Genomic DNA, 13,208 nt, shown 5'->3' with positions numbered 1-13,208 from the left:
AAACTAGATTAGATATAACTCAAGGACTGCAAACTTAATTGTCGAATATAAAACCTTATTTAAGATTGAAAATGGTAAAACGAGGAAAAATCTACATTCCTCGAATTAAATATTTTAAAAATAGTCTGTTTTTAGGTTATAATATTCGTAATTACCTTAATAAACTTTAATCGTAATGTCGGGGTTCCGCCGATGGAAGACATTTAATATATACACACTAACGCTTTATATCAATTAGTTTTAGAATTACAATTATAGAATAATTATTATAAGATTATTATAGAATTAATATAGAATTAATAATTATTATAGAGTGAAAGGTTTTAAAAGACAAATATTTGTTAATGTTTAATATTTAATCTATGAAAAAACATAACACATATTGAAATCTAACGAATAGCCCCTGATAAATTTTGTGACAAAAAAAAGAAGAAAAGAAATTGAAGCTTGATTGATTTCCGGATTTTAGAAACACCTTCTAGTTTTACTATTCAATCAAATTGGTTTCGATGTCGTTCATCCCACCTGTCTCACTAGTGATTCAGCATATATTGATATCATTTTTGTTTCGTTCTTACTTAATATTAATTTGCTTGCGACAATTATTTTTTTACGTATTAATTGTTTAAATATTAATTGATTTTTGAATTGACAATTTCAATCATCTCTTAGGTATTTAAAACTGCAGCATATCACATGAAAATACTAAGTATATATCATTTTTACAATAAAGTAAAATGAAAAAGAATTCTGATCCTTAGGAACAGATATTAAATAGTCTCATGATCGAATGATGGAGCATAATTACCTTTTAAACAAATCAAATTTTTTTTTTACCTTTTAAACTAAAAATTTGCTTATTTTTATATAACTTATTAATACTCAAATTATTCAAAAGATGATATGACAGCGAAGTTTTTTTTTTTTATTTAGTCATTTATTTACATTTTTTTCACTTCTTTATTTAATTTTATTTCATTAAATTAAATGCACACGGTTAAAATAAAAACAAAGCTGTCAAATTTTTATATATAGTTTCGATTTATAACTTTAAGAAATTGCTTCGACTTTGATTAGGAAATTTAAAAGCCTTATTAATGAAAAAATTGAGAAGCCTTATTAACTTTAAACACATAATAACAACAAAAAGGAGTTAAAAATAGAATGATCAATAAACAATAAAATCGTAAGCTAACTAAATTAATTAATTTCGTGTACGAACTATAATATTACAAATTAAACATATTTCATATTTAGGGGAAACATGGAAAATTTGATCATACAGGAGTTTTAGACAATTTTTTTCTCATGTTGTAACATTTTTTTAGCTGATGATCATTTGATTTCAATGCTTTATTAAACAAAATCATATGTTGTTTCTGTCTATTAGCAGTAAGTAAAATTAAAATTAAATTACATTTGTTATATCAATTTTATCCGGAACAGACCAAATCAAGAGTTTTGGCAAACAGGCCAGTCAAAGAGGGAATTGAATAGTGGCCCGCCATTTAAATAAATAAACAAAACAAAAAAATCTCAATGTATATATAAAAAACTGCTCAAATCTTTCACGTTTTGATTGATTTACCAAAATTGATTTAATAGAAACATTTGCTTACCTCCATGTGAAAGATTTATGTCTTCTTAATATCCTACAAAAAGTTGATATAGAAATTCCTATTTCATTCTCTTACGATTGATTTGAAAAATAACAGAATTAAACCAACTACAATAATTAAATAAAGTAAACAATTATGCTAGTTGAAACATTTAGGATGATTAAAGGAAAGAAAAGCTTTTATAATAAATTAGAAAAAATATCTTCTAAATTTTGTAAGAGAGAAAAATTCGAATTGAACGAGTCCCAATTTAAGGACAGTATGGAAATCTCAAGACAGATTCTAACAAGACCCTCCCCCTATCTACAGCCCTAGAAATGTTTTCTTCTTAGAAATTTATGACCAGAAATCAAACAAAAGGGTGTTTCTGTGGATATCTGATATTTCCGAAGTTAGGAGAAAAGAGCCCCTAGGCAATATCAAGAAGCTAAAAACATATTCTCACAGTGTAAAGTGAGGAGGCTATTTAATAACTCTGTGGGTGGTAGCTACGAAAGTGGGGATATTTTCATCAGTAGAAAAAGCGTTTTATTGCTCTTTTGGTTAGAAAAGAAGAATAACAATTATTTTATGTTTGTAAGCACTTCGATTAGATTTTGAAAAGCATCCAACTATGTAAAAAAGAAAAAATAATCTGAATAAATCTCTGAATAAAACTTTAAAAAAAGAAGAAAAAAGTGGGATCTGGTGGCCCTCTTGAGTTATAAATAATAAATGAGTTAGAATTTTTTTTTTAAAAAAAAAAAAAAATTAATGCAATGAGATTTTAGACTATTCGGGGGCCCCATCAGAACTCGGGGCCCTGGGCCAGGACCCAATGAGCCCATCCTTAAAAATGGCTCTGGTTCAAAATTACAAGGCTATGGAGTTAAACTTTAGTAGTCGTAAACCCGAAAATTAGGTCAGCTGTTCAACGACGGATAGAATAAAATAAAATAGCAAGATATACAAATTTTTATATTATTTTGTGGAAGGTAATTTTAAATTGTAAAATACAAAATTTGAATAAAATTGATTGAATAAAAGATAAATGAAATTTAAACAAACCGACGTTTTTAAAATTTGAACTCAGAAACTAATCGATCGATTGCTCTGAAAGTTTGTGTTTTGAAATTAAAAGGATGTAAAAATATGTAGAACATGCAATTCAATATATTTTATTATTATTTAATAAACTAGTAAAAAATAACAAATAATTATTTAAAATTATTTTTGCTTAAAAATTTGTCCATAATTTTTTCTTCTTTTTTTTGTAATTTAATGTATACATTTTTCAATACACTCAAGAAGTTCTCGAGATAATGCGCAATAATCGAAGCATGAAGTTAAAATTAAAGGACCCAAACTTTCCATCTCTCTTTTTGCCATAACTTTGGACACTATCATCTTCCAGATTGCGGCTGTTTCCGCATTTTGAAAATTAAAAACCTAAAACTAAACTTTTGACAAACTTGCATGTTTATCCTGAACAAAATGCGCTTTAGTGCTCTTTTTCGTAAAAATATGGTATTGACTCTTTATACGTGAATATACGATTAAATCAAAAGTTAATCAAGGTGTTCCCTTTTTCCATTTCATACACTGTACATAAAATAAGTCAATGAGAATCTATTATGTTGATTAATATATATTTTAAGATATTGAATACGGACAGTTTAATTGTTTCTCTGAATCAATCAACAATCTTTTTACTACTAAGAAAATGATTAAAAAAAATAATAAATTAAATCTGCCAAAAAAATTAAAATAAATTACAAATATTTTGTTAATGTTTGTTTTTCTTTTTTTCCGACTGCTTATTTAATGCGTTGATTAAAATATAAACCTTGAATCCGAATAAGTAAATGATTTTCCTCATTTAAAAGTATTAAAAAAATGAAAAAATTAAAACTGAATTTTTTTTATTTAATTCTTTTACTTTCATTTTGCTTGAAAATTTCACAAAGCAATTATGTGATCCCATAAACCATTAATAAACATGTTACATAAAAAAGGATTTGTAAAGAGGACCTGCCTCTCTCTCTCTCTGTCCCTCAGGCTTTTGTCAGTTATTCTCCCAGTAAAGAGGGGTGATTATCTATCCCCTCCTCAGTTCTCGAGAAAAAAGAATAGCAGTTTGAAAGATAAGTTTCCAAGAAAATCAAGATGTGTTTGAGGGGAAAGGATTTCTATGGGTCTTCGAAAAGTCTTCAATTTCAACCATGTCTGATCGCATCCGGACTCTTGTTTAACAATGTATGAGCAAAGTTAGGAGTAGTGCAGTGAAACTACAATTACATAGAATTTACAATATATTTTACTAAATTTTGTTACTAATTCTTAAAAATAAATAAATAAAAAGTCAACTACAAAAATTTTAATTAGGCATTTGTAAATGAATTTTTGACATTTTTTAGAAAAAAAATGTGACCAGACTATTTTCCTGACGAGACTTTAAATTTTTCCCGATGGGGGGGCTGGCCATGCCCGACGGGGGTGCTCCAGCCCTCCCTGACCCCCTACTGGCGCCGCCCTTGGTTGATTCATCAATCTGCAACGCAAATTTACCTTCTTTCAGAAATTTGATGAGTTTTGATTCAACGTCTGCGGCCATCTCATCAATACGCCTGGAAACAGTATTATTGCTCAGAAGAGCAGAGTGACTTATCAGATTTCCGCCTGCGATACCAAAACGTATGACGAAAACGATCCTGCACTTGAATTTTTTTTAAATTTTTAACTATCATAATTCTTTGTCTACACCAGAACCATAGGTTTCATATATATTTTTAATTTCATTCTCAAATAGCCTTTATTATTAATATTATTAGCAATTTTTATCTTTGGAGTACTCGTCGCCCCCTGATCGCCCCCCTAAGGATTATCGCCCCCTTGAGAAGCTCCATCGCCCCCTTTGGGGCGATCGCCCCCAGGCTGGGAACCACTGATATAGAGGATTAGCCAAATTTCTAGTTATTTTTTTAAGAAATTTTCAACAATTTTGATAAAAACATGTATTGTAACAAAAATGACATGTGTTGTAACACATTTCTACAAATATTCAATAATATATAATTAAAATGCTGTTAGTGTTCTAGTAAAACAATTTCTGATGATAAAACAGTTAGAAAATTCAAAAATAAGAAGTTGGGAAAAACTGTTTTAACTTAATTGCTTATCATACTAATTTTAAAATAGATGCCACAAAACATCTCAACTATTAATCATCACATCCACTTTGTCTCCGTTAAGAGTAATGGATTTGTTTATAAACTTGAAAACTCAATATTCAATAATTAGTTTGAAAGTCAATTATTTTTATCAAATGATTCAATATTAGCATTTAAATTGATAAGAAATTAATTTCATGTTGTATTTCTTTATTGTACAACTAGATGGCAGCACTATTTTTGTTAATAATATTCAATTTTATCTGATGTTATTTTTGAAGAATGAAAATAATAGAAATAGCATTTTTTTTCAGTATTTCTTTACTTATTTTCTTGTTGTAGTTCTATACAAACCTATTAAAAGGTTTAAAGAAGCTCCCATTTTTTTCCTTTGTGAAAGAAATTAATGTTTTTAAAAATTGTTAGATTTCTTCTAGGTGCCGTGGAATTAGAATTTTAGTTATTAAGACGTCAATAAGATTTAGACAACAAAACTGTTTTTAACTTATAATTATATGTTGAAAAAACAGCATTGTGAATAGATTGGTTAATCCCAAGATAAATATTTCTAGTAAATTCATACTTTTTTCAAAGTTACAGTACTTGTCTATAATTTGACGTCTATAATTCAAATTATAGACAACAAAACTGTTTTTAACTTATAATTATATGTTGAAAAAACAGCATTGTGAATAGATTGGTTAATCCCAAGATAAATATTTCTAGTAAATTCATACTTTTTTCAAAGTTACAGTACTTGTCTATAATTTGACGCCAACTTAAAACGGTATTAAATTAAATAGTTTAGTGCAAATAAGTAATTCTTAAACGTGACAGCACAATAAATAGAAATTCTAAATTTAACATCTGAATTAAAGTTGCCCGCAACAATTTAATATTATTGAAGTTCCACGTAAAAGTGTTTAATATATTTGAGAAAAAAGAAAGAACACAGTATTTCAAGTATAGTTAAATTTACTGTAATTTTTTTATTTTTGTTGAAAGAATTAAAATAATTTGTTTGCTCATTTGTAAGGATATTTCCTTTAAATTTTTTAAATTCTTACCGTGCAAAGAAAATGTATTTCAAAATAGTGATAAAAATATTGATGTTAGAGAAATAATAGTAGAGCAATTATTTTTGTCTTAAGTGGAAATTTTTTCTGTTGATTAGAGATGAAGTTTGAAGTTTTTGAACAGAGGACATATTTTTAAAATGCTAACATATCATTCCGGGTATCAATAATTGTTTTAATTCTACAATCTTATCAATACGTTAATCATGAAATTTTTTGTATTCTAAGTGGGGTATCAGAATATATTCTCTATATTTTAAATTCCGACATTTAAGTGCACAGCGAAAAAAGAAATCAGAGTAAAATTATCATACTGTACGGTAATAACATCTCTGGTAAAAAAAATAATAATTCCTGTAAATAAAACCAAAATACACAGACCATTCATATGATGACAGTTTACGATATTTAAGAGCTGGATGATAGTAGTGCAATTATTCTTGTTTTAAGTGGAAAATTTTTTCTGTTGACTAGAGATGAAATTTTTGAACAGAGGACATATTTTTAAAATACTAACATATCATTCAGGGTATCAATAATTGTTTTGATTCTACAATCAACTAAGAATAATTTCAACTAGAATTCAGCTATTCTGTTTTTAAGCTACATATTCAAATTCACATCGAGATATTACAATTATAAAATTTTGATGTGTGGTATGTTATCTAAAAGTAATAAAGGGATAATCTATGCATATATTTTTTGAAAATAAAATTTTCAAACGAAGAGTATTTCACTTGGAATTCTGCGGATTTATAAAATAGGTGAGTGTTATGATTTTTATAATAAAAAATTTGCTTGTAATTCTTTTTCTTATTTGATGATCGTCTCTACAGAATGGTTTTTGACGTCTGATTAAGAACTATAAGAATGAAAAAAAAGAAACAATATGAAAGTTTTTATTTCAATATGAAGAATTTTTAAAATCGTTTTTTATAATAAGAATTCCTTATTTTACGTTGTTTAGTGTGTAGTTTTTTGAAAAAAATTGTTGTCAAAATACTTTTTTTGAAAAATTAAATGGTATAACATTATGTGTTTATGTATACTTCTTGCATATTCTAATGTTTGAAGTATTATGATTCAGAAAAGTATGGAATAAAAATTCGATACTTACGTATTAACGCCACCGCGCAGCTACAGATTTGGCGGTTTTTAAGTGCCGCCAATCTACACTTAAAATTTTTGTGACAAATCATAAAATGAAACACTTTATTTAAAATCAAAGTAGTGAATCGGATTTTGGTGGAAAATGGGTAGATATAGACTTTAGCATAGATTCAAAACAATCTTTTATTTTCTTTCACTTGGTCGCTATATAAACTCTAATAAATAAGATTTCAAATGAAATTACATTTCCAAAACGTACGTTTACAAAGATAAAGCTTCATGTTATGGGAATTGGTACATTTTCGTTTTTTCGGTAAAATATTTCGCTCCTGAAAAAATAAAATTGTTTTTTTTTTTTTGGCGAATTCCAAAGACGCATTTTCGTAGCACTAAAAAATGGCGTCAAAAAAGAATTTTTTCGTTTTTTGTTTCGTAAGCATTCTTTATTTTACGTTTTTAGTTTCTAAATAATGATTTTTATTGAAACTTGAAATTTTTGATATAAATTGTTGTCAAAAAACTTTGTTTACAAAATTAAATTATATAAAATTATGTCCCACTTTTTGTTCATTTTAGTTTTTGAAGTAATATGATTCTTAAAACCATGGAATGTAAAGTTTAAATGTTAAGTTAAAGTTTAATTAACCTTTCATGCTATATCATTGAATTTGGTAAAACTATTTCTCAGGCATAAGGTTTTAACTCTAATAAGAATATACATATTTTTTTCTGCTTATTTACAAACATTTTTCTGATGTGTTTTGGATGTTCCTTCTCTGAAAAAAAAAGAGATACCATTTTGTTTCCGTTTGCATAAGAAAGAATATTAAGTATTTTTCTTTTTTAAATTTAATGAGCCACTATAAAGAAGGAACGCTGCAATGCTACACGCTACATTAAAGGCGTCTCAACAGTAACTGAATGACTGTTCATATAGAAATCGCAGGTATTTGTCTCATACAACAACGCCCCCTATAGTTCGTTGCGATCGCGAATACAGATCCAACTCTAGAGAGACTTCATTTTATTTGTTCACTGTAATTTGGTTATAGCTTTTTCTGTTTACCTCTTATTTTGTCTGCAGTTGTCTTTGTAATGCCATTAATAAAAATAAAAAAAAAAGACTAACTCTACTTTGAGGAACATTTTGACTGAAATTTACATTGCATGAAATTGAGAGGCCCCAAACCTATACTTGAGTATATCGGCTAGGGGACTCAAACCCTTGATTGGTCAACCACCGAGGATACTTTTGTTCATTCTGTGGTGCACTCTCATTCTTGATAATTGAGCAATCCTTGTGCAAGTATTTCGTTAATTTTAAGAATCATTTCGTCCCGAAATGACGTGATTTATGGCGAAAAGCGAAATTTCAAATGTAAGACGAAAATGTTTAAAATCGAAGCATCATCGCTGTGCATTTAGGGTGAAGTCACGGTGACTTCACCGTCAATTACTCATTCACAGACCAGCAGTTGCAGTGTGAACAGTTTTGTCTTATCTACCGTGTCTTCCGTTGTCCTGTCTTATTAAAAAGTTGTTGTATTTTTCAATCTAGCTGCGCATCTTACAGGTATTTTTATACGATTTTATTACACCTGCTATGTATGTTTGTGGTACAAAATTTGTAATCGATTTTTGATAACTTCTATTTGTCCAAATGTATGAAGTTTTCTTCCGATGCTTTGCAATAATTTTAATATGAGGGAAGCATTTCTCAGCAGGTTTCAGGAATTAAAAAACAGTAGAGCAACTTCAGCATTTGTCGAAAATCCTTTCAATACTACGATAACCGAGTTGAAATTTTCTCCTTTTGAAATTGACATTGGTAGCTTTGAAATACGATTGCTGGATTTAAAAAACAAGGAGATATGGCGCTCTAAATTCGAACGTCTTTGTGTTGAATTGGAAATATTGGAGAAGAAAAAATGTGATCTCAACACAAGTGGTCTGCTTTGAATGACCTGGAGAAGGAAGACATGATCATTTTCAACGCTTGGAATAGTATTCCTGACTCTTACGATCAGCTGAAAAAGCTCGTGTTTGCTGTTCTTTCCCTTTTCGGTTCTACACATACATACGAACAATCTTTTTAAAGCATGAACATTATCAAGAGTAAACTGAGAAGTCGTCGTTATTGATGAGAACTTGGAATCATTCCAAGGAGATGCAAGCACTTTGTTCGCATTAATAAATATTTATTAAGCATGAAATTTAATTTTATTTAGTGTACTACTTGTTTAGTGTAATAAAAGTTTACTAAACAAGCAGATTTGGCTCCCAATTTTTAAAAAAAAATTGTTGTAAAGTTCATATTTGGCTAATAAGTTTGCCGACCACTGCTCTAGACAATCAAAAATAAAGCGACAAAATAAGCCAATCGATTGTATGGCGGTCAAGGCTTTGTACCAGAAAGATCCGGAGATCGTTTCCCAGTTTGGGTGTTATTGTAATACATTCATTTTTTTCTATCTGTTTTTGTTGTGTTGTGCCACGGTTAGAGAGCCCAAGTGAAGTGATTATTAGAAAAGGATTAAGGAAGGATTTTTAAGAAGATTAGGCACTTTAAAGTTTTTTTTGGGGGGGAGGGGGGGAGGGGGGGAGAATAGAATGACGATTTATTTTTTTAAAAAACTTTGATGAAATTTGTTTTCTTGAAGAAGTCATTTCATCACTTGATTTTTTTCCCCTCTCATAGCACATACCAGGAATCGGCTTCGTCAAAAATGACGAAAGTTTTTACAATATGTGAAGAGGAGCAGTATACTAATAAACCTGGTTCCACCGATTGAACTAAATTGCTTGATTTTGAGCCGAGTGCTATATCTAATGCTCTTAATTATGACAAACCTTTTTAAATATAAAATTTTTCCGTAAAACTACAAGTAAAAAAAATCTCAAAGAAATAAAACACAAGTTGCACACTTACTAAAAAAAAAAAAAAAATACAAATCACATAAGCAAAAATATTTACTCGTACAAATTCACATTTATATAGTTTTCAAGAAATCACATATTATTTATATGTAGTTCCAAAAGAAGCTCAAAAATTCTATAACTCTTTATAAACACTATTTATCAGCATTTTCCTTAATATTTGAAAACAGGGGTAGGAATATGAGGACTATGAATCTGAAAAAAAAAAAAAAGAAAATAAGCAACCTTAAAACTTTTCGAATTATAATTTAGTGATTAAGACTTACATAAACTATAATTGATGAATTTAAAAACGAATCTTTAAACTCTGAAGCAGTGGTCGGAAAAACTACATTTTTTTAAAAGTTTATTACAATTGCAGCTACTTTGTTACAAACGTAGTTAACTACAACTCCTCTTTTTTTTTAAATGCAGTGACAACAAACTTTCAAAAGGTAGTCAATATTTCATTACTTTAAGGAACCAAACTTTGCACGAGAAATTAATTTACTCCTAGGTTCATAATTGTTTTGAATGAAAAGTTGGCTTGCATTAAACATGAAGAATTATTCAGAAATATTTATTCATGTTTGCACGAGCCAATTCGTTATTCTGAAGCATTTTTTTAGAATTTGTTCATTTAATCCAACTTTTTATGCTGTTATCGACAGTGAATATTTAGTTAAAAAAATGTTAGGAAATAGTCAATAAATTCCAATTTCGTGAGGTGTTTAATGTTCTCTTATTACTTCTATGAAATGAAGTGCATCGAAAATATGTTTCCCTCTTTAAAAATAACATCAATATTTCACAAGTGTGCATTCGCATGTGAAAATGTGACCAAGGGTAATAAATTATATATTATTCATAATATTTAACTCAAATATTAGTTATACGTGACGCTACAGGACATTCTTGTGAAAAAAAATCTTAACTAGGAACTGTGCAATAACAAAAATCATTTTTTCTACCTCTTAAAGTTCTTAATTTAAAAACATAAAATCAATAAAAATTCAAAAACTTTGCATAATTATGATAAAATAACTAGTTTCTGATAAATATTGCAGAGAAAATTATAAAAATCATGAATTTTTTGTAATTTAAAACGACAATCGAAACGCAAAGAAAAAATCTCTTTTTAAAAGATAAAAAATTGAGCACTTTTTACAAACACCATATAAAAAAAGCACCTTTAAGGGCGTTTAAAAAACGTAAAACAAAAATAATCGAATTCTTGGCCATAGATGGCGCCACTGAAAAACAAGAAACGCACACTCTGCTTTAAATTTGCTCGGTTTCATCAAGCAGGCTTGCCCGTGTGGCAAGTGGCATTTGAACCAACCAAATTGCGTCCATTGACAGAGCCGCGAAGATTTTATACAAATCAAATTCATAGAGTTAGTTCTGTCTGTTTATTTTACTGTGTTAATGTAAAAAGTAGTTGCTAGGAATCGCTACAAACAACTGTTTTTCTGTATTACACTACTCACTACTTTTCTTTTTTTTAAAAAAAAGTAACACACTACACTACATAAAAAGGGAGCGACTACAGTAGTTTCACTACTTGTAGGTCGTGCGCTTCTTCCGACCACTGTCCTGAAGCATAAAACTTTTATTTCTGACGATTCGACAACCCTACCCTTCATCTGAATGTTATTTTTGAAAATCATTAAATCAAAAATCACATGACTTTCGACGAAAAGTAAATTCTTGAATATTTGAAGGCACTGTTTTCTCAATCGTGAGTCATGCTAGTACATTCTGGGAATTCTACAACATTTTCCACCTGAATTCAAAACCGTTAACACTTAATGACGCTATTGGGCAGGGATCAATTCTGTTAGTCAATTAGATTTTCTGGGATTGATTCCAATAGATGATTGAGTGATCCAATGATGAATAGATATTTAAAAGTGTATTATTTATTATAATTTGTGTAATTGATATGTTGGATTAAACATGTTTTTGACGAAATTCGTATTTTCGAAAAAATGAAGATAATAATTTCATCAATTTGACAAAATGTTCGCTGGGAGCATTGGCTAGAAAGCATTTTCGTCAAAAACGAAGATATTTTCGAGAATTTTGATTATATATTTTTAACAGTATATTAGTATCACTAACCAATATTAAAAATTTGGCGAAACTATTTCCTCATTCGTGCATCTCAATGCATTGCGGGAGTTTTTCAAAAAAATTTTATTTCAGTTTAAAACCATTTACTCAAAATGACAGAATGGTGCAGAGGTTAACATTTGTAGTAATTCTACAAGCTTTGGTTTGAGATCATGAATGAGTAATTACTCACTCAAACTCTTTTTATTTTATGTTGCACTTCTTAATCAATCTTGTAATCAATACGTTGTACTAAGCTTAATGCCGCTGGCGAAAGTACTACCTCCCAAACAAGTGACGATATTAACTTCCTCAATTTGACAAAATACTAGCTCGGAGTTTTACCCAGCATACTGTTTTGTCAAAATTTTTATACCTTTCGTGATTTTGAGCAACCATTTTTACAGCGTAGAAAAACAAATTCATTTTTTTTCAAAGGAAAAAAATGCATTGAAAAATCACTTGATTACTATATGTAAGGTAAATACTGCTGTGTTTAAAATTAATAAATTTCTGATAATATTCTTATGTATTTCAAAAATTAGAGAAAATATTTTTACTTTTAAATCCTTAAGTTTGAGATTTAATATTAAACGTAATAACAATATATTTTTTTTCAAGTAGAAAAGGCGTTAAAAAATCTATACCTTTAAAACACCGAAAAATAATCCACAATAAGAATACTTTGTCCAGTTTGGTTGAATTCAAATTCTCTTGTAAGCACCAAGGTATGCTCCACACGACGGACACTGATGTTGGACATCTTTACAAGAATCACTAAAAAGAGGTACCCAGAAAAGAGGACAGCTGTAGGGAAACAAAGGTTTTTAATTTATATGATTAGTATACTACATTTTTCATATTAACTACGGAAAACTAAATGATTGACCTTCTTTTGACAGAAACTCGACTTGAGTTTACCAAATATATGGGTCAAATAAGCCGATTTCATAAGATATTGCTCACCGTACAATGCAATGGTTATAGTTCAAAATGATTCCTGGATTAAAAATTGTTAGATCATTTAAGAAATTCGTATGCTCGTCGTCATGTTGCTCCAATAGTCTTGCTAAGATTTTTCCTGTGAAAGAACATCTCACCGAGTAGAAGGACTGATTGAGGACGAATTAAGGAAGATTGAGGAAGAGTTAAAAAGTGAAATAGGGATATAGCGTATATAACAATTAACTTATAAACTAGTTCACATGAGAGCATTTAAAGTG

The 13,208-nt window shown here is 28.9% G+C and overlaps 1 protein-coding gene across 2 annotated transcripts in view; it reads right to left on the bottom strand.

Moving 5' to 3' along the window:
- Positions 1–9,911: 9,911 nt before the first annotated feature.
- LOC139424771 (lipopolysaccharide-induced tumor necrosis factor-alpha factor homolog) overlaps positions 9,912–13,208 on the bottom strand; it is an 80,822-nt gene continuing 77,525 nt past the window's right edge. For both annotated transcript variants that reach the window (XM_087159171.1, XM_016054303.4), the window contains exons 4-5: positions 12,633–12,792; positions 9,912–10,086 (exon numbers count right to left, since the gene is read on the bottom strand). In XM_087159171.1, coding sequence (XP_087015297.1) covers positions 12,690–12,792 — 103 coding nt within the window. In that variant the 3' untranslated portion in view covers positions 9,912–10,086; positions 12,633–12,689. The remainder of the gene's footprint in view (positions 10,087–12,632; positions 12,793–13,208) is intronic.

The sequence above is a fragment of the Parasteatoda tepidariorum genome, chromosome 1 (assembly GCF_982258835.1).
Source record: "Parasteatoda tepidariorum strain Cologne lab strain chromosome 1, Ptep-v5.0, whole genome shotgun sequence".
NCBI lineage: Eukaryota > Metazoa > Arthropoda > Arachnida > Araneae > Theridiidae > Parasteatoda > Parasteatoda tepidariorum.
Note: the sequence above shows the minus strand (reverse complement) of the source record. Positions and strands in the feature narration are given on the sequence as shown.